This window comes from Epinephelus lanceolatus, chromosome 17 (assembly GCF_041903045.1).
Source record: "Epinephelus lanceolatus isolate andai-2023 chromosome 17, ASM4190304v1, whole genome shotgun sequence".
Taxonomy (NCBI): domain Eukaryota; kingdom Metazoa; phylum Chordata; class Actinopteri; order Perciformes; family Serranidae; genus Epinephelus; species Epinephelus lanceolatus.
The window spans coordinates 4,878,360-4,902,684 of record NC_135750.1 but is presented as its reverse complement, the minus strand read 5'-3'; the positions used below and the strand labels follow the sequence as shown (position 1 = coordinate 4,902,684).

Genomic DNA, 24,325 nt, shown 5'->3' with positions numbered 1-24,325 from the left:
CTATACTATGACTTTTTCGACATGCTATACTATGACTTCATTCGACATGCTACACTATGACTTTTTCGACATGCTATACTATGACTTCATTCGACATGCTACACTATGACTTTTTTGACATGCTATACTATGACTTTTTTCGATATGCTATACTATGACTTTTTTGACATGCTATACTATGACTTTTTTTGACATGCTATACTATGACTTTTTCGACATGCTATACTATGACTTCATTCGACATGCTACACTATGACTTTTTCGACATGCTATACTATGACTTCATTCGACATGCTACACTGACTTTTTCAACATGCTATACTATGACTTCATTCGACATGCTACACTATGACTTTTTTGACATGCTATACTATGACTTTTTTTGACATGCTATACTATGACTTCATTCGACATGCTACACTATGACTTTTTCAACATGCTACACTATGACTTTTTCGACATGCTATACTATGACTTCATTCGACATGCTACACTATGACTTTTTCGACATGCTATACTATGACTTTTTTCGATATGCTATACTATGACTTTTTGACATGCTATACTATGACTTTTTCAACATACTATACTATGACTTTTTCGACATGCTACACTATGACTTTTTTGACATGCTATACTATGACTTTTTTCGACATGCTATACTATGACTTCATTCGACATGCTACACTGACTTTTTCAACATGCTATACTATGACTTCATTCGACATGCTACACTATGACTTTTTTGACATGCTATACTATGACTTTTTTCGATATGCTATACTATGACTTTTTCGACATGCTATACTATGACTTTTTTTGACATGCTATACTATGACTTTTTCGACATGCTATACTATGACTTCATTCGACATGCTACACTATGACTTTTTCGACATGCTATACTATGACTTCATTCGACATGCTACACTGACTTTTTCAACATGCTATACTATGACTTCATTCGACATGCTACACTATGACTTTTTTGACATGCTATACTATGACTTTTTTCGATATGCTATACTATGACTTTTTCGACATGCTATACTATGACTTTTTTTGACATGCTATACTATGACTTTTTCGACATGCTATACTATGACTTCATTCGACATGCTACACTATGACTTTTTCGACATGCTATACTATGATTTCATTCGACATGCTACACTGACTTTTTCAACATGCTATACTATGACTTCATTCGACATGCTACACTATGACTTTTTTGACATGCTATACTATGACTTTTTTCGATATGCTATACTATGACTTTTTGACATGCTATCCTATGACTTTTTTGGACATGCTATACTATGACTTTTTCGATATGCTATACTATGACTTCATTCGACATGCTACACTATGACTTTTTCGACATGTTATACTATGACTTTTTTCGACATGCTATACTATGACTTCATTCGACATGCTACACTATGACTTTTTTCGATATGCTATACTATGACTTCATTCGACATGCTATACTATGACTTTTTTCGATATGCTATACTATGACTTTTTGACATGCTATCCTATGACTTTTTTGGACATGCTATACTATGACTTTTTCGATATGCTATACTATGACTTCATTCGACATGCTACACTATGACTTTTTCGACATGTTATACTATGACTTTTTTCGACATGCTATACTATGACTTCATTCGACATGCTACACTATGACTTTTTCGACATGTTATACTATGACTTTTTTCGACATGTTATACTATGACTTTTTTCGATATGCTATACTATGACTTCATTCGACATGCTACACTATGACTTTTTCAACATGTTATACTATAACTTTTTTCGACATGTTATACTATGACTTTTTCGACATGCTACACTGACTTTTTTCGACATGCTATACTATGACTTTTTTGATGTAATATATTATGACTTTTTTCAACATACTTTACTATGACTTCTTTTGAGTTAGAGACACGTGCACACACACTTAATTAAATAAAAGCTATATTAATGCATGTCAAAAAAACTATGTATTATATTATAGACCCATGCAGGTATGTTAAAACCAGCGCACCTCCCCTAGGGATGACTAAAAAAAAAAAAAATCGGGGTGTGTGTCTTTATAAGTTTTCTTTTCATATTTTTAGTTCCTTAATATGTGTGGTAAAACAGTCTGTTTGTGTGTGTGTGTGTGTGTGTGTGTGTGAGAGTGTGTGTGAGAGAGAGAGAGAGAGAGAGAGAGAGAGAGAGAGAGAGAGAGAGAGAGAGTACAGAGCAGGGGCATGGTATTAGGATGGCTTTATTAAATTAAGCGCAGCCATGGATGGCCTGATGAGGTTTGCACATCTGCTGCCACAAACACACTGGACAGGGGACCAGGTGGCCTCTATTACATTCTAATGACACGAGTGTGTGTGTGTGTGTGTGTGTGTGTGTGTGTTTGCTAACAAGGCTCTGAAGTGTCATGGCTTTTCTCCAGTGACAAAACTATATCATTAGAAGCTCTGAACAACAGAGTGACAGTGCAAGAGGACAAGTGGTCATTTAGGTTCTTAAAGCCACCTCTGCATCATAATGGCAGCGTGTGTGTGTGTGTGTGTGTGTGTGTGTGTGTGTGCGTACACTGCAGAAACTTAAATAAATGTTTTCACCAACATGGATGAAAACTGTAACTGCAACTTGACCAGTTTCTGGAGGCGTACAACTGTGAGGCGGTAACTTTAGTTTTAAATTTATCTGCATCCATATGCAGTAATTTATTAGTTGAAATGACCGGTGCACAGAAGAGGACGTCTTGGCCCAAATATCCAGTTGCTACACTGGACCTTCCAGAAATATTGGCCATTGTCCCCAGAGGCTTATCGTCATCAGACCGAGAGTCAGTGAGTTCAGAGATTGCTGCTACAGAATCTGTCATTGATTTGGTGATGATTTTGGTTTGACAAATGCATCTTCTTAAATCATGTAGATTTGGTCTTTAAGAATTATTTGTCATGAAACAATAAATACACAGCATATATCAATCATGTAGGACGTTCTGGAAAATATTATTGTCGATATTTTGAGGCTAAAAAACAAAATGAAGGAAATGACTTGAAATTAAGACCTGACGACTCAGGATGTCTACAGATGATGTGTTCTGTTGTATGTGGATTTAACAGTTTGAATGTGTGTGTGTGTGTGTGTGTGTGTGTGTGGGGGTGTTCCTTCACTTCTGGTCCTAATCATCTGTGTCTACAGTCCTTAGTTGGCCAAAATCTGCTGAGATAAAGGCTTCCCTATCTCTCTCTCTCTGTGTGTCGCATACACACAGACGGCCGCTCTCACGGCCAACGTGACCAGCCTGTCGATCAGCACATGCTAACAGCGTTCTCTGCTACATGCAATGTTGCCCTGAGGTTCCTCAAAACACACACACACACACACACACACACACACACACACACAATCACTGGCCTTGTGCACACTCTCTGACCACAGATCTGCTTCTTTCCCACGCCAGTGCTGAACTTTGGACTGCAGCCAGAACATCTCCCTCTCAGCTCAAAGTCAAACATCCCACTTTCTCGTGCTAACCAACGTATGGTTGATTTAACAGCCTTGTGGAAAATACATGCATGGATATTTACTAAATTAAAAAGTCATTTAAATAACCAAAAAACACAAAGCACATAAAAAACAGCTGTTCTGAGCTTTGACTGCAAATAGTAGAATAAAAAGTGAGCTCACGAACAGGAGGGTCAGTTTTCAGTGTTTACTGTAGTGCGCTGGCCAATGAAATGTAAGCACCTCATAACATTACACAAGATCAACAATGATAATTTTGTTAGTGTTCAATTACAATAAGAGCTCCCATGTGTGTTATCCAAACCTCACAGGAGCTGTAGATCTTTAATAATTGCTTTAGCTGAATGATAATACACTGGTCATTATTCAAAGGTCTTTAAAGGGTTTCATATGACTTAGCAGACGAGGAGTGAAAGGAGTTTTTACAGCAACATAAAACATGGCTCAGCTCACACCTGAGTTGTCTTCATTTACCAAACACAACAGCTCATTAACACGTCGCTCTTTCTTCCTCTCTCTCTCTCTCTGCAGTGTGTTCCAAGGGTCAGGCCGTGAGCAGTCAGTACCGCATGCTGGCCAAGAACGGAGGCTATGTCTGGGTCGAAACGCAAGGAACTGTTATTTATAACAGCCGCAACTCCCAGCCACAGTGCATCGTGTGCATAAACTACGTCCTCAGGTGAGCGCCGTCATCCAAGAGTTATGGCAAATGATAAGTGAAAAGATGCGTGAGTCAAAATCAGGTTGAATTTGGTCAAAAAGTGTCAATTGTTCTACATGTCTGGGTATCTGTAAACAGTCGTGTCACCTGTCATATGCTGGGCCAGTGACAGCCGTGGCCACAGCCATTGTGTTTTTGGGTTGTGCGTCCATCCATCTATCCCATTCCCTTTAAATTCTTCAAATTTTGCACAAACTTCCACTTGGACTCAACAATGAACTGATTAGATTTAGAGGTCACCATGACCTCATCTGTCTCATTCTTATGAACCTGATATCTCAACAACACCTTGAGGGATTTTTTTTTTTTTTTTTTCAAATTTGGCACAAACGTCCTCTGCGATTCAAGAAGGAATTGATTAAAATTAGTTACCAGATGTGATAGGCCTGCAGAGGCCACGTTGGGGTTGTCCGTCCTTCCCATTTTCATGAAATCAATATCTCAAGAACACCTTAAGGAACTTTAATAATTTGGCACGAACGTCCAGTTGGACTCAAAGATAAACAGATTAGATTATGGTGGTCAAAACAGTGACCCCATAAAACATATTTTTGGGCCATAACTCAAGAGTTTACACACTAATTATGACAAAATTTCACTAATATGTCTGAAAAATAAAATTATGAAGTGATGACATTTTATATCCAAAATGTCAAAGGTCCGCATTACTATGACATCATAAGGTTCTGCAAAAACACTTTTCAGGCCATAATTCAGTGTCGTATCTCCAGTTTAGGGGAGACATTTGGTCAGATACTGAATTGGTGACACTAATCTTGGTTGTCCACCTTGAAACTGTGCTGATTGTGTAGATCTTCTGTGCTGCCGGGGGGGGGGATGTGTGTGAAGCGTCCATGTTTTCACAGACATGGATGTAAACTGCAACTTGACTGGTTTACGGAGGCGCACAACTGTGAGGTGGTTATTTGAGTTTAAGACAGTCATGTTTTTACCCTAAATGCTTAAATGTCTTTTTACCTGGGATTCACCAAAACATGGTTAACTCCAAATCCATCTTTAAGTTTTTTATACGCTCTGGAAGCGTTCTCTGCACACACAACCCAACTCACTCTGCTCTGTCTCCAAACCTGCAGTGACATTGAGGAGAAGTCGATGATTTTCTCCCTGAAGCAGACGGAGTCCCTGTTCAAGCCGCGCCACTTGAGCAGCTTCTTCACTGCTGGAGGTGCAGGCGTGACTGAGCCAGGAGAAGCCCTCTTCACCAAACTCAAAGAGGAGCCGGAGGATCTCGCCCAGCTGGCTCCGACACCTGGAGACACAATCATCAGTCTTGACTTTGGTCTGTATTTACTTCCATCCTCTGTTGGTTTCACTGTGTTAGCAATAATGTCATGGCAACTTTAAATACATTTTAAATTTATTAAAATGTGCAACTACATACATACAAACCGGCATCATCTGGTGGTCTTGTGTTTGTCAACCCTCTCTCCACATGGCACATTTATTCTATATCCTGTCTTTTAACAACTGAATCTTATTTTGGCTTCTTTCTTGCAGATCGCCCTCAGTTTGAGGAGCCCCAGCAGCCAGCAGGATACACCCAGGCTTCCTCTGCAGCCATGCCCCCTCCAGGGCCTCCATCGTGGACCAGTGAGAGCCACAAGCCTGCTCCTGCGACATCAGCTCCAAGAGACATGACTAACATGGCTGGTACATTTACCGTGCAGCAGAACCCGCCGCCCGGCAGTGCCACGCCAAGCCTCAGCAGCTGCTCCACGGTGAGGACCAGACCGAGTGACTGAGTGTTAAATTGAAAGGAGTAATTAGTGAGCGAGCTACTGGTTGTTTTTTTTTTTTTTTCCATAGTTTGTTCTTTCTGTGTTCAGTGAGGCCTGGGGGGTTAAAGGTCACTAACTGTGGGCAATGTGTGTGAGAATAACGGGGGTGGATATTTGGACGGCTCTTAGCAGTGAATAGGCCCTTTGTCAAACCTCATCTCTCGCTCTTTGTTTGTCTGTCACTTTCTTTTTACAATGTTCTGTCTCTTACGTTTTGTCCCTTTTTCCCTGTGCTCATCATCTTGGTTCTGTCCTCCTCTGTCTCACACCATCCTTTATTCTCCTCTCCTCCATGCCCCCTCCCTGCCCTGCAGCCCAGCAGCCCAGGTGATTACTACAGCTCAGTGGAGAACGAACTGAAGGTGGAGCTGACTGAGAAGCTGTTTGCTCTGGACACAGATGGCAACAACAGTCCTGCAAACGCTGAGGTGTGTGTCCCATGAATATGCTTATGTCTAAAACTTTGCCCCTCTGTTAACACAACATTAGTTTGATTTATGAGGCGACGATAACTGAATCTGACTGAGAGCTTGGTTTTCCTCGTCTCTCTTCCTGTTTGGCAAAAGTGTCTTTTAAGATGGGCAAGATTTTTCCCATGTTGAAGGACAATTTGTTATTCATATGAAGTGGATCATTACTGCCTTTTTAAACATTCTCTGGTTAGAAATCTGTCATTTTAAACATTCTTTTCTAAGCAATGTTGTTCACTTATCTAAACTATCATCAAAAAAATCACATCAATCTGCTTTCAGAAACCAAAATCTCGGTGGTATATGCAAACAAACTGTCTCTCTATTTTAAGAATCAAAATCCAGTTTATTAACAGTAGGTTTTAAAATACAAGGAACTGGCACTGGTAAATAAATAAAGACCAGAAAGAATTTACTGTTTAAAATGAGCGAGCAAGACAGGAATGTGCAACAATATATTGTAGGGCAGTGGTTCCCGACTGGTCCAGCCACAGGGTCCAGATTTCTGCTTCGTCATTAGTTCAAGGTCCACACAGTTTAATACATTTAGTGTCATACTTGCATTTGGCCATGCTGTCGAGCTAATTTGCTGTTTCTGTCTAGTAGCTGTCTGTCAGTTAGTCATTCTACAGCAGGAAACGGCACTTCAAAATAAAAGCTCTGTGCCGGAGTGCCAGTCGGGACTCACTTTTATTAAATGGAGAGGCGCAAGTTTCTAGATTTTATCAAGTGTAACTGGCCTGCCAGATCAGCTAGGTGAATTTTTATAATTTGGCACGAACGTCCACTTGGACTCAAAGAAACAGATTAGATTTTGTTGGTCAAAAAAGTGGCCATAACAAACGTCAATTTCACTGTGACATCATAATGTTTTACAAAAACTTTCTGGCCATTATTCAACGTCATATCTCGGAAACAGAAGGTAAGACATTTGGTCAGATACTGAATTGGTGACACTGATATTGAAACTGTGCTGACTGTATAGATCTTTTGTGCTGATGGGGCAGGGGAATGTGTGTGAAGCATTAATGTTACATGGACATGAATGCTTCACGCACACACTTGAGTTGTAACTGCAACTGTGCAACATGTCGGGTGCGCAGAGGCATTCAATTGTGAGGCTGTAATTGTAATTGACACACAATTTTTATGTTTTGAATACTGTGCTGTGCAGAAACGTCTTGCTGCAGCCTGGTACACAGTTTTACATCTTAAAAATACATCTTTCTTTAGTTATAGGTATTTTAACAAAGACAATGAACCATCTGTACTTAAGATTTTACATTTTAAAATTCTTTATTCATTACGCACAGCAAAGAATCGAAAACAAACATTCTGTCTGCATTAAACGTATCAGGTAGGGCTTCTGTACACTTTAACATACAGTGAGTCATAATGTCTTGAAGTCATCCAGAGAATCAGGACCCTGAGGCAATCTGGCACGCTGAGCACATCTGGTGCCTAGACCAGGCCTCTGTCACAGATCCAGGAGATCCGTCCCTGGACCTTATTTAAATTCAGCGTACACAAAAACAGAAATATACCCAGTGTGAATCACTTCAATTTAGTTGGGCAAGAGTCCATTTCAGTGGGGCTCTGGGCTGTATTGATAAGGCCAGCTGGAGTCTTTTTCTAGGTTTGAACAATTTTGTCTAAACGACATGAGTTTGCATTTATGTACCTCAAAAAATGTACCAGTTCAAGAAGGCAAAAACATCAGCTGGGCAGCAGGGTAACATGCATGTCTTTATCTTCTCCAGAGGGACTTGAGTGACCTCGACCTGGAGACCTTAGCTCCTTACATCCAGATGGACGGTGAGGACTTCCAGCTGAATCCCATCATCCCAGAGTCTGAGTCCCTGGAGGGAGGTTCAACAGGATCCATGGGGAGCAACAGCAGCCTGTCCCAAACACACCAGGCCAACCCACAGAGCTTCAGCAACATCGCCAGCCTCTTCCAGCCCCTGTCCTCTCCTCAGCACCAAGGCCACTTCCAGCACCAGCAAGCTGCGTCCTGGGGTGCAGGGGAGAAGAGAGGCTCCAACCAGAGGACCTCAGACCCTCGTTTTATGACGGGGCAAGTGCACAGTCCTCCCTCAACGGGTTCCAGCTGGCGTCCATCTGCCCTGGAAGGCTGGCAGAATCTGCACTGGCCACCGGACCCTCTGTTAACCTACCAACAACAACCACGAGCCACCAAGGCCTGCCTGATGGACACTTTGTCAGGAGAGGAGCGCCCATCCTGCCAACAGAACATGCCACACCTTATGCAGAAACAGAGGTGATGTAACAACCAACACAGTCACATTTTAAACCTAGAAATAAGATAAGAAATAAGGCTTTAAATACCTCACATATTTATACATGCAGTGATGAATACATGTAAACAGACAGTGTTATGTTGATCCATCCTGTTAGTAGATCGACCATAGCTGGCTGTTTTAGTATTACATTTGAATGTGTATGTGTTTTTGTGTGTGTAGGTCCATTGACAATTTTGTACAAGTCTACAGGGACATGAGTCCAGCCAGAGTGGCCATGGCCAACAGCATCAAGCGCTCCTTCAACCAGATGGTTGTGGTAAGTTTCTCTGATAAACATGCAGGAATTAATCCATCCAGTTTCGGTTGGAAAAGGTCCTGAGAGGTCTTGAGAATCATTAGAGCATAAAATAGGGCAGATTATCCAGAGTAACTGTCTCATAGTGACAGGTTTGAGACAGTTTCACTTGTGTAAGATTCAGGGGAATTTAGAGGCATCTAGCAGTGAGCTAAATTATCCGCAGAGGTCTCTTCCTCTCTAAAACAAACAGACCAGGGACTCATGTTTAACTGTTGTGTATGCAGGAAACAAGGCCTGAAAGAGGCGTATGCCACTTTCCATGCAAAAGTTGTGATCTATAAAAACAGACTTGATGTAGGAAACTTTGACCCATGCTTACAAACATCTTAGAGACGTGAAATTGTCTAATATTTTTCAGTTCACACCATTTTGGTTAATGTCCATACGTACATTTTTAGTATGGCCCTATGCGCTGTTTTATAAATGAGACCCCTGGTGATTTAAACCGGTAAAAACACTAAAGCAGTTTCACATTCCAAATCAGTGTTTCTCCAACACTGTTTGGCAAGTCAGGTACAGGTTTGGTTTGTCCATTCTGGGCTACTGTAGAAACACAGCAATGTAACGTTGTGGACTCCGTAGACGAGGACAACTCCAAAATCAGGGGCTGAAGTTGACAGCCACACTCACCACACTGCTACTAGTGCAACAACAGCCTGCTAGCATAAAGCCAATAAGAGTAATATAAATAATGTAGAAGACAATCAAGGCTACAGTTCAGTCAGGTAGGCTAACTCAGGCAAGGCTGCACTAAAGAATACTCTCGCAAAAGGAGAGAAACATCCCTCCAAAACAGCGACAAGGCCAATTAAAGAGATTATTTAAGGAACAGTTTGGACGCAGGGAACTTTTTCCCCAACAGCATTGCAGAGCCATTCAGTTCTCAAACATGTCTACTGGATTGATTTGAATAACTTGAAAGCACTTGACGTCAACACTGTGCAGCTGTACTGTCCAGGAAAACACAATTATCAGATCAAGACTCAGTACTGGCCGATTCTCAATATTAAATGACTCTGGTTGGGATCGGGACATCCCATTCATTATTTATACTTAAACAAAGCTGTGACGGGGAATTCACTCTTATTTTGTGGACAAAGGAGCTAATTAAGTAATTAACCATGTGGCTGTGTTTCAGGGTGAAAGCACGCCACCAGAAATCATATGGAAGAAGATGAGGGGTGACAGTTGCGCAGCCATGGATCGCTCCCTCAGTGCGGGATCACTGGCAGGTATGTGCGCAAAAACATGTCATGCTATCATTTGTTCCCACCAAGAGCTGTACCTGTAATCCCTCTGTTACTCTGTCTCAGTGTCAGATATGGGCAGGATGATGCCAGGCAGCATGACCTCGTGTCTCAGCTCTCTGCAGCAACACAGAAAGTCTCAGTATCCTGGAAGCAGGACAAATGAGAAGCCCTTTTCTCAAAAGAGCTGCAGCTACACAGAGTATAACATGCTGCCTTCCAACAAGAAGGGTGAAGGTGAGTTGATCAGACTTTACTCTTTACAATCCAGAGTTTTAGTGCCGAGAAGCTCAGATCACTATGTGATCATTTCAGCCTGTAGTTGAGTTGCTACAGTTGGTAACCTTTATGGATATAACTTTGTCATGTTTGCTGAAACTGTCACTATGTTCTGAAAGAAGTACATGAGACAGATGATGTGTGGAAAAAAAGTCATGTCCAGCCTGTGGGTGGTGCTTGGTACCCCTGTTCAACTGAATCCAAAATGGCAGCCAGGTCACAAACTTAATTATTTCACAGCTAAACAGTCACTGAAATGTTTCTGAAAAACATTTAAGGGGGAGAAATAGGCACAGCAGTATCAGAATCTTGATTCATATATTATCAGCTCTGCCTAGTTTGCGAGTTTGACAGCAGTTCACATTCGACAACAGTTTTCGTTCACATGCACAAAAGCCATTAGAAATGCTACAAGCTAGAGCCCTGCGCGGGACTGTTTTCTTCATCCCGCTCCTGCCCGTTCCCGCTGAATTTCTGACCATTACCGCCTGTAACCGCAAAACTGAGAATTTATGCCCGCACAATAATAGAGATGCATTGATTTTGTGTCTTCCCCCGTCCCGCAGGAGAAAACACGTCATTTTATAGGCTATTAATAAAGAGATTTATGGGGTTGTTTGTTTCGTTTCCCGGGCCTGCATGTCTTTTGACGCACTGGTCAGGAATAGCGCTCCTATTTCGTTGTTTTCATTTAGTTTTTAATGAAATAAAGGCTGTTTCATATTCTATTCTCCTCCTCTGTATTTATTTATTTTTCTACCTTTATATAATCACGCAGTGATTGAAGTTAAGGTCTCTTTTCTAAGAGAGACCTGAATAAGAAACATTAATGAGATAAAGATAAAGCCTATGCTCAATAACACCGGCATCATCACGCCTCTTTATGTAATTAACAAATAGCAACAAGAGTAGGCTGTGAGTGGCTCAAATAACACTAATAAATAACATAAAATAAACAAAGTTAACAAATGAAACGAATGAATTTAACAAATGAATCACTTGGCCATAATATTGCTGTGGAGGAAGAGAATGTTGCTGACCGACTGCGGTCCCAATCCCGCGCGTCTCTCTTCCAACATGTGCCCACAGACACTAAAGGCCCGCTCTGAATGTGCACTGGATGCGGGGATGCTGAAGATGAAACATGCCAGCTTTGAGAGCGCTGGGAAGTAGAGGGCTCAGTGCGCCTTCAGACCTTGTTTGAGCTTCTTTTCCACAACATTTGTTAACTCCATCCTGTCGCTATAGGCTACATCCCGATCCCGCAGTGTTTTTTTAGCCGTTCAAACCGCCCGCTCCCACAAGATTTGGGTTGGGTCCTACGGGACCCGGCGGGACCCAATCCCAATGCAGCCCTCTACTACAAGGCAATAGTGCAGGCAAAGGAGTATGACTTTTTTCACAGAATATCAGTCTCATTTAGTGCTGTGTTAATAAAGTGACACTTTCAGCAAATATGAGAAGAGTTGTTTTTCGTAAATGTTTCCAACTGAAGCTTTCAAGCTGTATTTCATTAAAACAAGAGAACTGCCAGTAAGTATTTTTCAATCAGGTTCTTAAGCAAAGAAACTTAGTTCATGTTTACTCTGATCATTTTTACTTAACCGTCACATTGATGTTGTTTTAAGGGATCAGTGTGTAGGATTTAAAGGGATATATTGGCAGAAAGTGAATATAATTTAAGTATGTTTCTTTAGTGTAAAATATAATTGTTGTGTTCTCCTTACCTTAGCATGAGCCGTTATTATCCACGGAGGAAACAAGTCTTTGTTTATGGAGATCGCCATGTTGCATCACAGACATTTCTACAGTACACAAGAACAGACAAACTGAACATTGGCTCTATTTAAGGCTATTCACATTTTCGCGTGTTTAGAGAGGAAAATACCTTTTAGGATAATTCGGCTTTCGGTAAACTGTCTTAATATCTGGTCGTAAGTTATCAGAAAAAAAAAGGTGACTGCACATTATCATGTGTTGCACTAGCTGCCTGCAGCGACATGCCAAAGGCGGTCGGAAATACATGGACTCGTAACATGAAACTGTGTTTTTTTAGCTTCGGAGAAGCACTGATTTGTAATGTGAGACTGCTTTATTCAGCGTTTTTAGCGATTCTAATCACCTTGTCTGTTTGTTTTGGAGACGAAGAAACCTCTGTGGATAATTTGGCTACTGAAATAAACTTTCTGAACAATGAACAGTGACAGATGCCACAAAATCCCCCTAAATCTTACACGCTTCACCTTCAAGAAAATAAGGTTTTTAGATAATGTTACAGTCCAACATAACTTAATAGAATTGAGACTGTTACTGATGTCACTGCCTGCTTGTATTCAATAATTGGTACACAGATTTTTTCATAGTTTTTCTTTCATTTTCTAGGTATTGCTAGTCGCTTGCTGGGCCCTTCCTTTGAGGCCACCTTTCTGCCAGAGTTGACCCGTTACGACTGCGAGGTAAACGTCCCGCTACAGGGCAGCCTGCACCTCCTTCAGGGCTGTGACCTGCTGCGAGCCCTGGACCAGGCCACCTAAAGCCCCAGACTCAAATCTGCCATAGACCCGGACTTAATCCCAACCCTAAGCCTCAACCTGCAGCCTGAGACATAAAGTAATACTCTCGAAGATTTTCATTTCAATAAGTGTCTGTTACGTCACTATCTGTCGCTGAATGAGGCGGTGGTGACTGAGCCTGTGGCCCAATGATGAAAGCCCTTGCTTTTGCAGTATTACAAACAGGGTGTATGTGGCAACATTCCCAGAAGAATTCACAAGCCGCACAAAGTCATTAATAATCCATTCACAAATACTCAGAAACATATAAACACACACCGTCTCGGCTGTGGTAACCCCTTCATCTCACCAGCTGCAGAGCTCACAAAACGAGCCAATATAGAATAATTCACCAGCCTGGTTTCAAGCCTGAGTCTGCCAACAAACACAATGCAGTTACTGCCTATCACCATGGGTGCCGCCAAAGACAACGCAATGAAGATCTTCGAGATTGTAACTTTAAGCCTTTCTTTACCTTCGTACCTCTGGGCCTCCTGAGAGCCCTGAGGCTAAGCTACCTATGGGGATTGGTATTCATGACCACATTCTGTTGCTGAGATATCAGGGTCAAGCCACTTAAACCCCTTTTTCCGCTCAACTCAAATGAGATGCAGGTCGAACAACAGTGTACAACCCTGCATTGAGCCGACCACACATATATAACATGGGTCACTCCGAGGAAAAAAAAAGTCAACGGGGGACAATTAACTAAGTAAAAATGATGCAACACTGTCAAAAACACACCCTGACTTATTGCAGAGCACTGGGTTTGATGTAAACGCTCTCTGTTCCCGGGCCTTTGGTAAAAGGGGCATTAGTGGTATGGGATCCAATCCTACAACCTGTGTCTTATCCAGGCCCGGTCTGTGCCACAGACCTACACCCTGATATGAACTCTATGCAGCTCAGTTCCCAGACCTACCTTCTCTTTATTAGCTAAGTCATTTGGCTCCGAGGAGAAGTACTATCTACCTAGACACTGTGTTCTTTCACTTTGTGTATCTGACCAGCAATTAGACCCAGCCCACTTTCCTAGTCCCAGTCTAAGCCTCAAGCAAAAGTTGGGTATCATGAACTGGTTCTGAACAAAGTATGCTCTTTGATTCTGCTTGTTGAATCCCCCCAAAAAAGACGACTTAAAAGACACCGCTCCCAAATCACATAATGCTAGCTTAGGACATCTAATCTGTAAATGGCAATATTATGACAGTGTATTAGGGTAATACTAATAATAAAAATGTGATCATTTCAAAATTAAAGCTACATGTGCCATATTTGCTCAAACAGTTACTATATCTTGACAGTAGTATGTAAGACAGAAAGTCTCCTAACACCCAGTCAGAGCCAGGTGGAGTCCCTAATGCAGTGTCAGTTACAGCTCGTACAAACGCTCGAAGCCAAAAACAGCGTACATAACTTGTGAAAGTGAGAGCAAACTTTTCACCCGTCGTCTTCTGTTTTCTTGTCTATGTCGTGTACGTTGTTGTTGGCTTTGAGCGTTTGCACGCGCAACGATTGACACTGCATTAGGGACTCCACCTGGCTCTGATTGGTTGTCATCATTCAGGTGCGCTGGATTCTAACAAATGCCATTAGGAGCAGCAGGAGGAGCTAGAAAAACATGTTTCATCCCTCCATTATCCGTCTCAAGTACTACTGTCAGGACATAGACAGTTTCAGTAAATACAGCTTTAAAGTCGTAAATTTACAATTAAAAAAATTAAATATATAATCTGAGGTTAAAAAGTCATAAATTTGTAAGAAAAAACTCAGACATTCTCTTATTTAAATTCACAAAATCTCTAGTTAATAATAAATAGAAATGACTGGACGTAAATGGCTGATTGCGGCACAGATTTGAATATATTAATACACAAGTTGCATGAACAGCCATGTGATGTTTTAACAAATGTATTTTGTTTGTGTCTTGCAGTTCACTTGACTCTGGTGTTTCAAAGCAGGAACGCCTGGCTGTTCAACCTCGTTGCCCGTTTGTATGTGACCGAGCAAATAATGCATCGACACATGTTTCAATAGTGCCAAAATATCTGTTAGCTGAGCAGAATAATGTGAGTCTCATGCTAAGCTAATTGCTATCGCAACCTGAAATCTGTCGGTGTCATGCACAAACATCTGCCTGTTATTCTCCCAGGGCTCTCACACCTGGGGGGGTTTACACAGCCATATATAAGCTTGATAAATATCTTACACTAATAAATATGTTCTTGGTCTTATTTAATACAAACTGTCCCATTAGTGTACCGTAAAAAAAAAAAAAAGGTGCTGTTGATCCAACCCTGCAAAGTGCAATGATGTGGTTCATTGCCGAAAAATGTAATCTCACAAATTTATGACTTTATAATTTCAGAATATCCAGGTTTTAATAGAAACGATTTTTGACAATAATCTCGGAAATTCTGAGTTTTTTTCATCAGAATTTCAGGCTACCCTCCTCCCCCTACTCCGTGGTTATCTTTTAATACTTACAGCAGCCTGTGTTGTTGTACCGCATAGACAATATTTCTTTTTTTAAATCTTAAAACACTTAATTATAACGGAGAGTCATCTTAAGATAGGTGTTTTTCTTTCAGTTCATTCTCAAAAACACCTGAGAATTTGCATTAATAAGCAGAATCAGAATATAAATGATACCCAACTCTGCTGGAGCCTTCTCCACATGTACAGACAGACACACCTCTACAATCATCTACCTGCCTCTCTGCCTGAATCCATCCCATCTGAGTCACTATGACATCCTCACCTGCTCTGTTTGTTCATTCTCACAACTGGTGCACAGCAGCATTACTTCAGTTTGGGTCAAAATTAATGCATTTTATTTTAGTTCTTATAATTTGTCTTTTTTTCTGTTATGAGACATTTTAGCTTTCATCAGAGCTCCCCACGTTATTTAATCCAAATCGACCGGATACTTTACAATATCAGCTTTGTTTCTCATTTATTTTTTATGTTCTTACTCTACCTACAAGACTCTTATTTTTTTGTGTCTCTCTCACAGACACACTAATAAACATATATTGCAATACATGTAGTCTACTGTAAGTTGAATATTGTTAAGTTTTGTTTTTCCTTTTTTTGTCTATTTTCTCTCCTTAAATCTGATTTATCTAAACTTGTTCCTCTCACGCTTTCTCGGTCAGGTAACTAGCGCCAAGTGATGACAGGGTTTTTCTTATTGTGCAATTATTTCATTAAGCTCGTTATAGCCAGCAACATAGCTCGCCTCATCATCAAACTGATAGCTTGTACAAATGATCTGACTTACATATTGTAGGCTTACACACTTCATGCGATGTGACTTGGAAGTGGAGTGTACGTGTTATTCTTCATGATTAGGACGAGGCCAGTTTTTCTTGTAAGTGTTGACACGGAGCGGCTGCCCATATTAGAACGCTTTGATACAGAATATTATTAGTCGACCTAATACACAATGAACTAGGAGCCAGGTCAGAGTTCTTATTTTCAACCTGTAGACTGTAGTTTTCACCCAACTGATGTCAGTGATCACATCGACAGAATGCGTTGTATAAAAACAAGCTTTCCTCTCCTTTCCTGTACTCAAAGTATTTTTCTTATTCTCACTATTTTTTTGAGGTAATCGTCTTCGTGTGGTGACCACTTTAAGAGTATGAATTATAGAGCTTTGTCACATCTACGTTACGTATTTAAAAAGACAAAACTAATGTTTAAGATAGTGTTTTTAGTGTTTGTGTTCTGGTACTTTGTCCTTATCTACGCCTGTAGATGCAGATGGATCAGATCTCTCGCAGTGCTTTTTCCTCTCGTGCTGTTTCTGTGTTGTGGCATTTTGTTCTGTTATTTTTTTTCCTCCAGAGTTTTATTCTTAAATATCCCTAAAATATCTATTGAATCTTTTGGCTGGGCAGTACTGTTTTTGTTCTTGCTTTAAAACTAAAAGATAACAGGAAAAAAAAAGAGTTCAGATTAAAGATGAATATCAGTTTCACTTTTCAGATATGTAGCATTTTGAATATTGTAAAGAAGGTGAAGTTGCCACATAATTAATCACATAGTTTTCAAGTTGCATATATAAAAGCAATGGTGCTTTATAGACCATGTATGTGTCATTTTTAGAACCTGTATTACATCTCTTGGATCCACTAACACTATATTTTGATGTTCTCTGTTTTATGTTGTGCTGAAAGTTTCTTTAAAGTTTATTTTAATCCGTATAAATGTGCCTTACGGTTGTCTCATCACATACTGAGTTTGCCCTTCAAGTGCACAGTGTGTTTCCTGCGACCCTGTAGATGACTTCCTCTGAACTCTGGGGGCTGTTACTGAATAAAACCCTAACTTGACATTGGATTTTAACACCTTAACTGTGTCTCTCGGCATTTGTCATTTAAAGGGGTAGTTCAGATTTTTCAAAATGGGGTTCTGTGGGGTACTTATCCATAGTCAGTGTATTACACACAGTAGATATCAGTTAGCACGCTCTTAGATATGCAGGGGCCAGCAACAAAACATATTGTAGCCACCTAAAAAAGTCCCACCTAAAAAGAAAAACATCAATGTCAGTTAAGTGTCCACTATATTGAGAGTGTTTTCACTGCTTGTTTCAACGGAGGTGCTGTCAACGGCTTCAGTTCCCCATCTTTGCTCTGGTTAAAGCCACCAACCTCTTTGTGAATCCAAACTAACCATGTCAAATGCCAAATTCACACAATAACACATACAAGTTAACTGATGGAGGCAGCAGTAGACCAGCAGCTCCTGTGTGCAGCAATGTTAAATCACAGTTTTTCTCAATGGAGTCTGGCTTTGAAGACAGCTTTATTACGGCTTTATTTTCCAGTTGAAAATCACTGTCTGACATTAGGGTGAAGCAGTGAGAATACTCTCAAGAAAACATACACTTAACCTGATGCTGATTATTTAGATGGAACTTTTTTAAGTGGCTAAACCCCTTCTACTGTTTATAATATACTCTCTATGGAAAAGTACCCCGTACAAACTCACTTCAACAAATCTGAACTATCCCTTTAACAACCAGCTGGCAGAGCCTGATATTAATGTGAAACTACAGTAGAAGCTTTGCATTTGTTGGGTCCACTTGCCTTTTGTAGTCAGTGTCACAGTTGGGATGATTTTCACAACAACCCCTCAGGGTCTGTAGCCAACAGCTCCTTCGTAGCCTCCTCTGATCGATCACTTAGATCCAGACAGAACAACAGCCTAGTCAGGAAATATAAAATAGAAACCTTTTAGATTAAAGTAGAACCCACTGTAGACCCCCTGGTGATGACGAGTCAAAATTATTAAAAGGTTTTTAAGGATGTGGATTCCCCAGCTCATCACATGACCTGACTGTCTGTCGATGAAGCTGCTTGTAGGTGTTTTAGGTTTAGCTGAAAAAGATCTGACTGGACAGTGAAAGTTCTCCTGTGCGGGTCAGAGGGGACAGCAGTGTCCCACAGAGTTAGTGCCTTGCTTTTGCAGACGCACGAAGCAAATTCACCTGAGTTTTAGTTCGATAAATAGTGGCTCAACATGCTGCACGGCCTGCCTTAAAAACATGTGCACAGAAGCTTTAAAATATAAAATTTGACAAACAATCTTTTTTTTAAGGTTTTGGCCATTAGTTCCTACTCAGTTACTGAGAGCACAGGAATGGAGTTCATTGGAGCAACATGATAATTCAGATGTTTCGAAGGGTGAGAACCAAATCTGCTGTTTAAATAAATCTCAGTATCAGAAGTGAAAGGATGGTGCAAAGCTGTCTGGTAGCAAAATTGGTAACCGAAATGTTATAAATGATGATAATACTGTCCAAATGTATGAAAATAAAACCCAGATTTTAAAGAGATTAAATGTTAACTACAAACAAACCAGCTAAGCAACCCAATCAACAGAGAAAAATGTTGGTTTTGTACGTTTCTGCACACCACTGGTATGTTACATTTGCTCATTGTTACGTAGCAGATCCGATGAAACTTAACACTTCAACAGCGCTTTGTTAACATGGCAAGGTGTAGGCACAAAAACAATTGGTTAAGGTTAGGAAAAGATCATGTTCTGGCTTAAAACACCCAGTTTTGGTGCCACAAACCCCGCTGGAAACGACCACTTACTGTGCTTCTGTCCCGGCAGGAAAAGCAGCAAATGTGACATATTCTTGATTTGCAGAAACATACAATGCCAACATTTTCCTCTAGCAACTGAGCTGAGCAAAGCCACATGAGGTTTAATCAGACTGGAGATTGTTACGATCCTGAGAGAGGATGCGGGCACAGAAACAGTTTGAACAGTTACAGAGATGTGAAAAGACAAGATGTCGAGTAGAGTGACATTAAAAGGGAGATACACCCTGCTCAGCCTGCCCACTGACGCATATCTCTCAACTCCTCCACTCAACATCTACCTCATCTGTTTCTGCTGCCACTCCTCCTCTCTCTGCACTTTCTTTTAAGACCTGAAAGCCAAATTTTGTTTCCTCTCCTTGTATGTGAGCGTTACTTGACACAAGAGGGCATTTTTAACATTGCTAACATTGGAAGTTCTTCCTGCACATTGAACTATTCCTATTTAAATGATTATTTATAGTATTTAAAGACTTAAAATTTATTTTTGCTCTGTATTTTAATCAATCATAAAAATCAAACTTAGATTAGGTTCCCAGAAAAGCACCTTAAAGCATGTTCAAAGTTTTAAATCATTATTATTTTCATTATTTTTTTGGAGACCAAAGAGGTTTTAGGATGACAATAAATGTTCTGAAGCTTGCACTTGGAAGAAGATCAGCACCTCAGATGGACTTTTTAGCAACTGATGAGATTTGAACTAAACTGTGTTAATGTATGTGAACAGAGTTGGCCAGATGGAAGTTGACTTAAATCAATCTAGACAGAGGTGAAGTCCCGCTCCCGTTTTACGATAGCTTCTGCTGCACAAGCTTCAGCCAGACAATCTAAAGTTGATTATGTGTAGCTAGTCATTTTAACCACGACAAAACATTTACTATATTTTTAGCATTCACAAACTACACCTCTCTGAGTCTTAAAGCTTCTTAGGAGGTATAGTTTTATATCCGAACAGAGGAACAGGTGTCAGCTATTTAGAAAGACAGAATAACTCGAAGAGACTGCTATCCAAAAATGGGCGGGGCTTCACTTCTCTATTTAAACCTCAGAAGGCTTATCACCAGTTCTAGTGCTCAACACACTGTGCTGCTTGAAGGGGTTCCCCCCCCCCCCCCCCCCCAAAAACAAAAGTGGCAAAACATGTCGGAGTTAATCCATTCATTGCACTTCCTCTTTAAAGACAATATCAGCATTTTTTCTTGTGTCTCGTGTGACAACAGGGTTTTTGTTTTTCCTTATGGGATCCATGTTGAGCTACGTGTATTCTGTTTTTGTCCATGTCATACAGTACAGTTATATTAGCTGATTCTGCATTTTTTTAATATGCTAAAAAATTCATATTGATCTTATTATTATCATATATTGTTATCATTGTTATTACTATATGGGGAATTTAACCCGATAAGAAGTTTGTGTTTCTGCACTGATATCTTATTATTAAACCATACTGATCTTACCCTCCCTTGGCTTCATGTGTGATTTATGTCTGATGTTTTACATTCTGATCACAGAGAAACTCACCCACGGAAAAATGAACATGGAGGCTATTAACAGTAAAATATGTTAGATGTTTCATCGCTACCAGTCTACAAATAATTACAGAAATACAATGCTTATATTGGTCAGTTTTACTGGACTTATGATGCAGTCATATTTTATATTTAGTTACATTGCATTCTTTAAACATTTAGAACTTATTAAAGAGTTAAAGTTTGAATTTTATATTGTAAATGCCTAAGTGATGTTACATTTTTAGTGGGAAACACCAGAGGTACCAGTACAGAGCCCTGTGTCACCCCTCTAACTAAACTCTAGCATTGTATTAAATTGTTGCTGTTGGTAAAAAAACCTTGGACCTGTAATTGTCCAATTTTTGATGAGCAGAAGGATTACATGCTTCTGTATAAATGTGAGCAAATTCTCTAAACAACCCAACTGTCAGAAAAAGATATGGAGTTGTTAGTTTCTTGTGTGAAATGTGTTACATTTCCATGTTATTATGTAGCAGGTATGTTTAAACTTTCGGTAAACATTTGGTTATGGTTAGGAAAGGATCAAATTTTGTCTTAAAATACCTGGTTTTGGGGCACAATGTTGCCTGATATCAGTCAGAATTGCCAACTGCGTTACAATTGTTGGCACTGTGTCACCAATTTCTGCTAAGGAGGAGGATCGAATTTCCCCTAACCAATCACTAGAGATCCACATATCCATCTGAATCTAACATAATTTTAAGTCCACACTGACAGGGTGCCGTGCCAACTTAACCGTTTTGCTGGGTTAGTAAAGACAAAAGATGATGTTGGGCAATAAGAAGACATGTCAATTTAGAACAGCCTCAATAGCAGCGTCTACCTTATTTACAGCAGTCACCATTGTTATTACTTCTTCTCATTAGTTGCTTGACAGCAGCCTGAGTCCCTCCTGGCTAATCGTTCCTCCACCTGCAGGGCTCATTGGTTGTTTTTTTATTTTAACTGAGAAACTGCTGTTTAATGTCACGATGCCAGACAAATCAGTCAACTCGAACTCAACAGAGTGGGCGGACTAAAAGGTGCAAACCCAGGCAAGGCAGCAATGTCTCTGTAAAATCAACCACTTTGCGTGACACCATCCCCGATGCAAAAACAGCCATGGGGCCCATGCATTTATCTTCAGCAGACTTGACTACTATCTCAGGTCTCCCTAAAAAAAACAACAATCAGACAGCTTCAGAGTCCTCACTAAGACCAAGAAAGTTGATCACATCACTACAGTTCTGAGATCTTTACACTGGCCTCCTGTTTGTCAGAGAATCAACTTCAAACTACTACTGTTGGTTTTCAAAGCACTGAATGGTTCAGGGCCCAAATACATTTCTGACCTTCTGCTACACTCCCAGGTCATCTGGGACAGGTGGGCTTTGTGTCCCCAGAGTCAATACTAAACATGGAGAAGCAGCGTGTAGTTTTTATGCTGCACATATCTGAAACAAACTCCAAGAAAACTGCAGGTCTGCACCAGCTCTCACGTTAGGGGTCTGAAAAGCTGCAAGAAACACAGTGACGGTTCCCCAAAACACACACATTTGGTGCATAAAAGTCACCTGAAACACAGCGAGTGGCTAAAAAAACAACCCGCTGTGTTGTTTGCTGGTCTGTCTGCTTGGCGGACATCTTGCCTTGGTAACACACCATCCACCACCACCTCAGGAACACAGTCAGCTCATATATTACTGTGTAAACGTTGATATATGTATGTAATGGGTAAATGGTTTGCAGAAACATAACATTGTCATTAAGGCTGTTTTTCATGGTTCCTGAAAAGATTTATTCAACATGCTGATGCTGAATGTAAAATCTTAATCTAAAAACTAACAGCGGCACAGAACAAATTTTTCCTCTCAAATGAAGAGAAGAAAAAGTTTCCCAAAATGGACATGTACAGTACATGAGTATAAGTAATGAACATGCAACAGAAAGTTGTAGTTGAGTAAACGCACTTGGTTTCTTTCCACTCCTGGCTGTGTGCCAGCACTGTCACATTTTTTTCATCCATTTATCTCCCTTAAAATGTTACTGTGACAGGCCAGAGAGTGTGCTTACCAGATTATTCAAGTTTGCACAAGCAGGTCTGTGTGTGTGAGCCTGTGTGCACTTTAGTGTTTGACTTGTTCCTCGGCCAGTACAGCATTCAGTTCAAGATCATTTAGCAGTTTCAGACACACTAATTGAAGAACAGTCTGTTCCTACCCTTGAAAACTTTCTGTTTTACTTTTTCCCCTCTAAATCTCACTGTTTCTGTGTGTGTGTACTTCTATCTTTATTTGCACCAATATGAGTTTTAGATGTTAAGGGTGGGAACATTTTGTCTGGCCCTCTTTTAAGGGTCGTTTGAGGGTTAAGACATTGAGGTGCACACAGGTATAAAGGTTCAAACGTGTGTTGCTGTTTTTCTTCCTCTATTCATTCCAACAACTACACAACTGCCATAAAACAAGAGCTCAGGTAAAGGATACAATGAAATAACCAAGTACAGTTACTCAAGTATTTTAAAGAACACCTTACCTGCAAAATGACCATGTCTATATCAATAACTCACTGTGTGTTACCTTAAAGTAGTAAAGAAAACTGGTTTTGTTGCACATATTAAATGGAAAACTTAAAAAATGATTTAATTCTTCATGAATTTAAGGAAACGGAGGCCTCGTTTAACAACAGCAGAATTATGCCAAAGCTGTTTATAACTCTCACACAACTCGGGCAGTACAATTAAATCTCTAAATGTTACAACGCTAAAACGTTACAATATATAGGGGTGTGCATAACAGTCCAAACTGTACTGACATGTTACAAATCATGACTTTTTAATAAAAATGCATGTTTGAAAGTGCTATAATGGGAAATATTAATAAAATCGAAAGATAATCAACAATGTAAGAGACATTATGAAATTATGTAAAATCACTGCAATATTTAACACAAAGCAGAAAGAAGAAAGAATGTGAAATAATTCGCATTTTATGTCTTGTCAGGATATCACACTCACAAGTGCCTTACATGACGTTTACTCTCTGTCAGTGTGTAACAAGCTGTGAGTGCTTCACTTGATGTCAAAGGACATGACCAGATAAGATGCTGCTTTGTCACCCCTCTGACGATGCTAGTTGAAGATCCCTGACCTCAGCAAGTATCTGACAACTCCTGTGTTCAGGGCTCACTCTTTGCACTCGGCTCATTCTTGACTGTTTGTGGTGAGTCCAAAGACCTTTTTAAAAAGGAGTTGTGCAAATTTGCAGGAAAGCCCAATCAGTCTTTTTTCAGCATTGGCAGTTTAAAAACAAAATCGGGAAGTGCAGCAAAATGCCGCCTACCTACTTTTGTTTATACAGAATGTGCCTTTTTCGGGGCAATGGGGGGCGTGAGCAAGTAACAAAATGTGTAGCTCAGCGTGTGACGCAAACAGTGACGTGGGAGGGAAGCCGC

The 24,325-nt window shown here is 40.3% G+C and overlaps 1 protein-coding gene across 3 annotated transcripts in view; it reads left to right on the top strand.

Annotated features, from left to right (window-relative positions):
- epas1b (endothelial PAS domain protein 1b) overlaps positions 1-15,440 on the top strand; it is an 83,718-nt gene extending 68,278 nt beyond the window's left edge. Inside the window, exons 8-17 of one of the 3 annotated variants that reach the window (XR_013487872.1) lie at positions 4,081-4,228; positions 5,365-5,570; positions 5,789-6,009; positions 6,384-6,497; positions 8,300-8,820; positions 9,023-9,119; positions 10,300-10,393; positions 10,475-10,645; positions 13,070-13,297; positions 15,173-15,310. Coding sequence is in view for 2 of the 3 variants with exons in the window: in XM_033644980.2 (XP_033500871.1) it covers positions 4,081-4,228; positions 5,365-5,570; positions 5,789-6,009; positions 6,384-6,497; positions 8,300-8,820; positions 9,023-9,119; positions 10,300-10,393; positions 10,475-10,645; positions 13,070-13,221 (1,724 nt within the window). In the remaining variant the exon portion in view is untranslated. Of the gene's footprint in view, positions 1-4,080; positions 4,229-5,364; positions 5,571-5,788; positions 6,010-6,383; positions 6,498-8,299; positions 8,821-9,022; positions 9,120-10,299; positions 10,394-10,474; positions 10,646-13,069; positions 14,967-15,172 lie in introns of those variants that run through there. The other 2 variants (XM_033644989.2, XM_033644980.2) reach the window with 2 other exon arrangements.
- Positions 15,441-24,325: the final 8,885 nt, after the last annotated feature.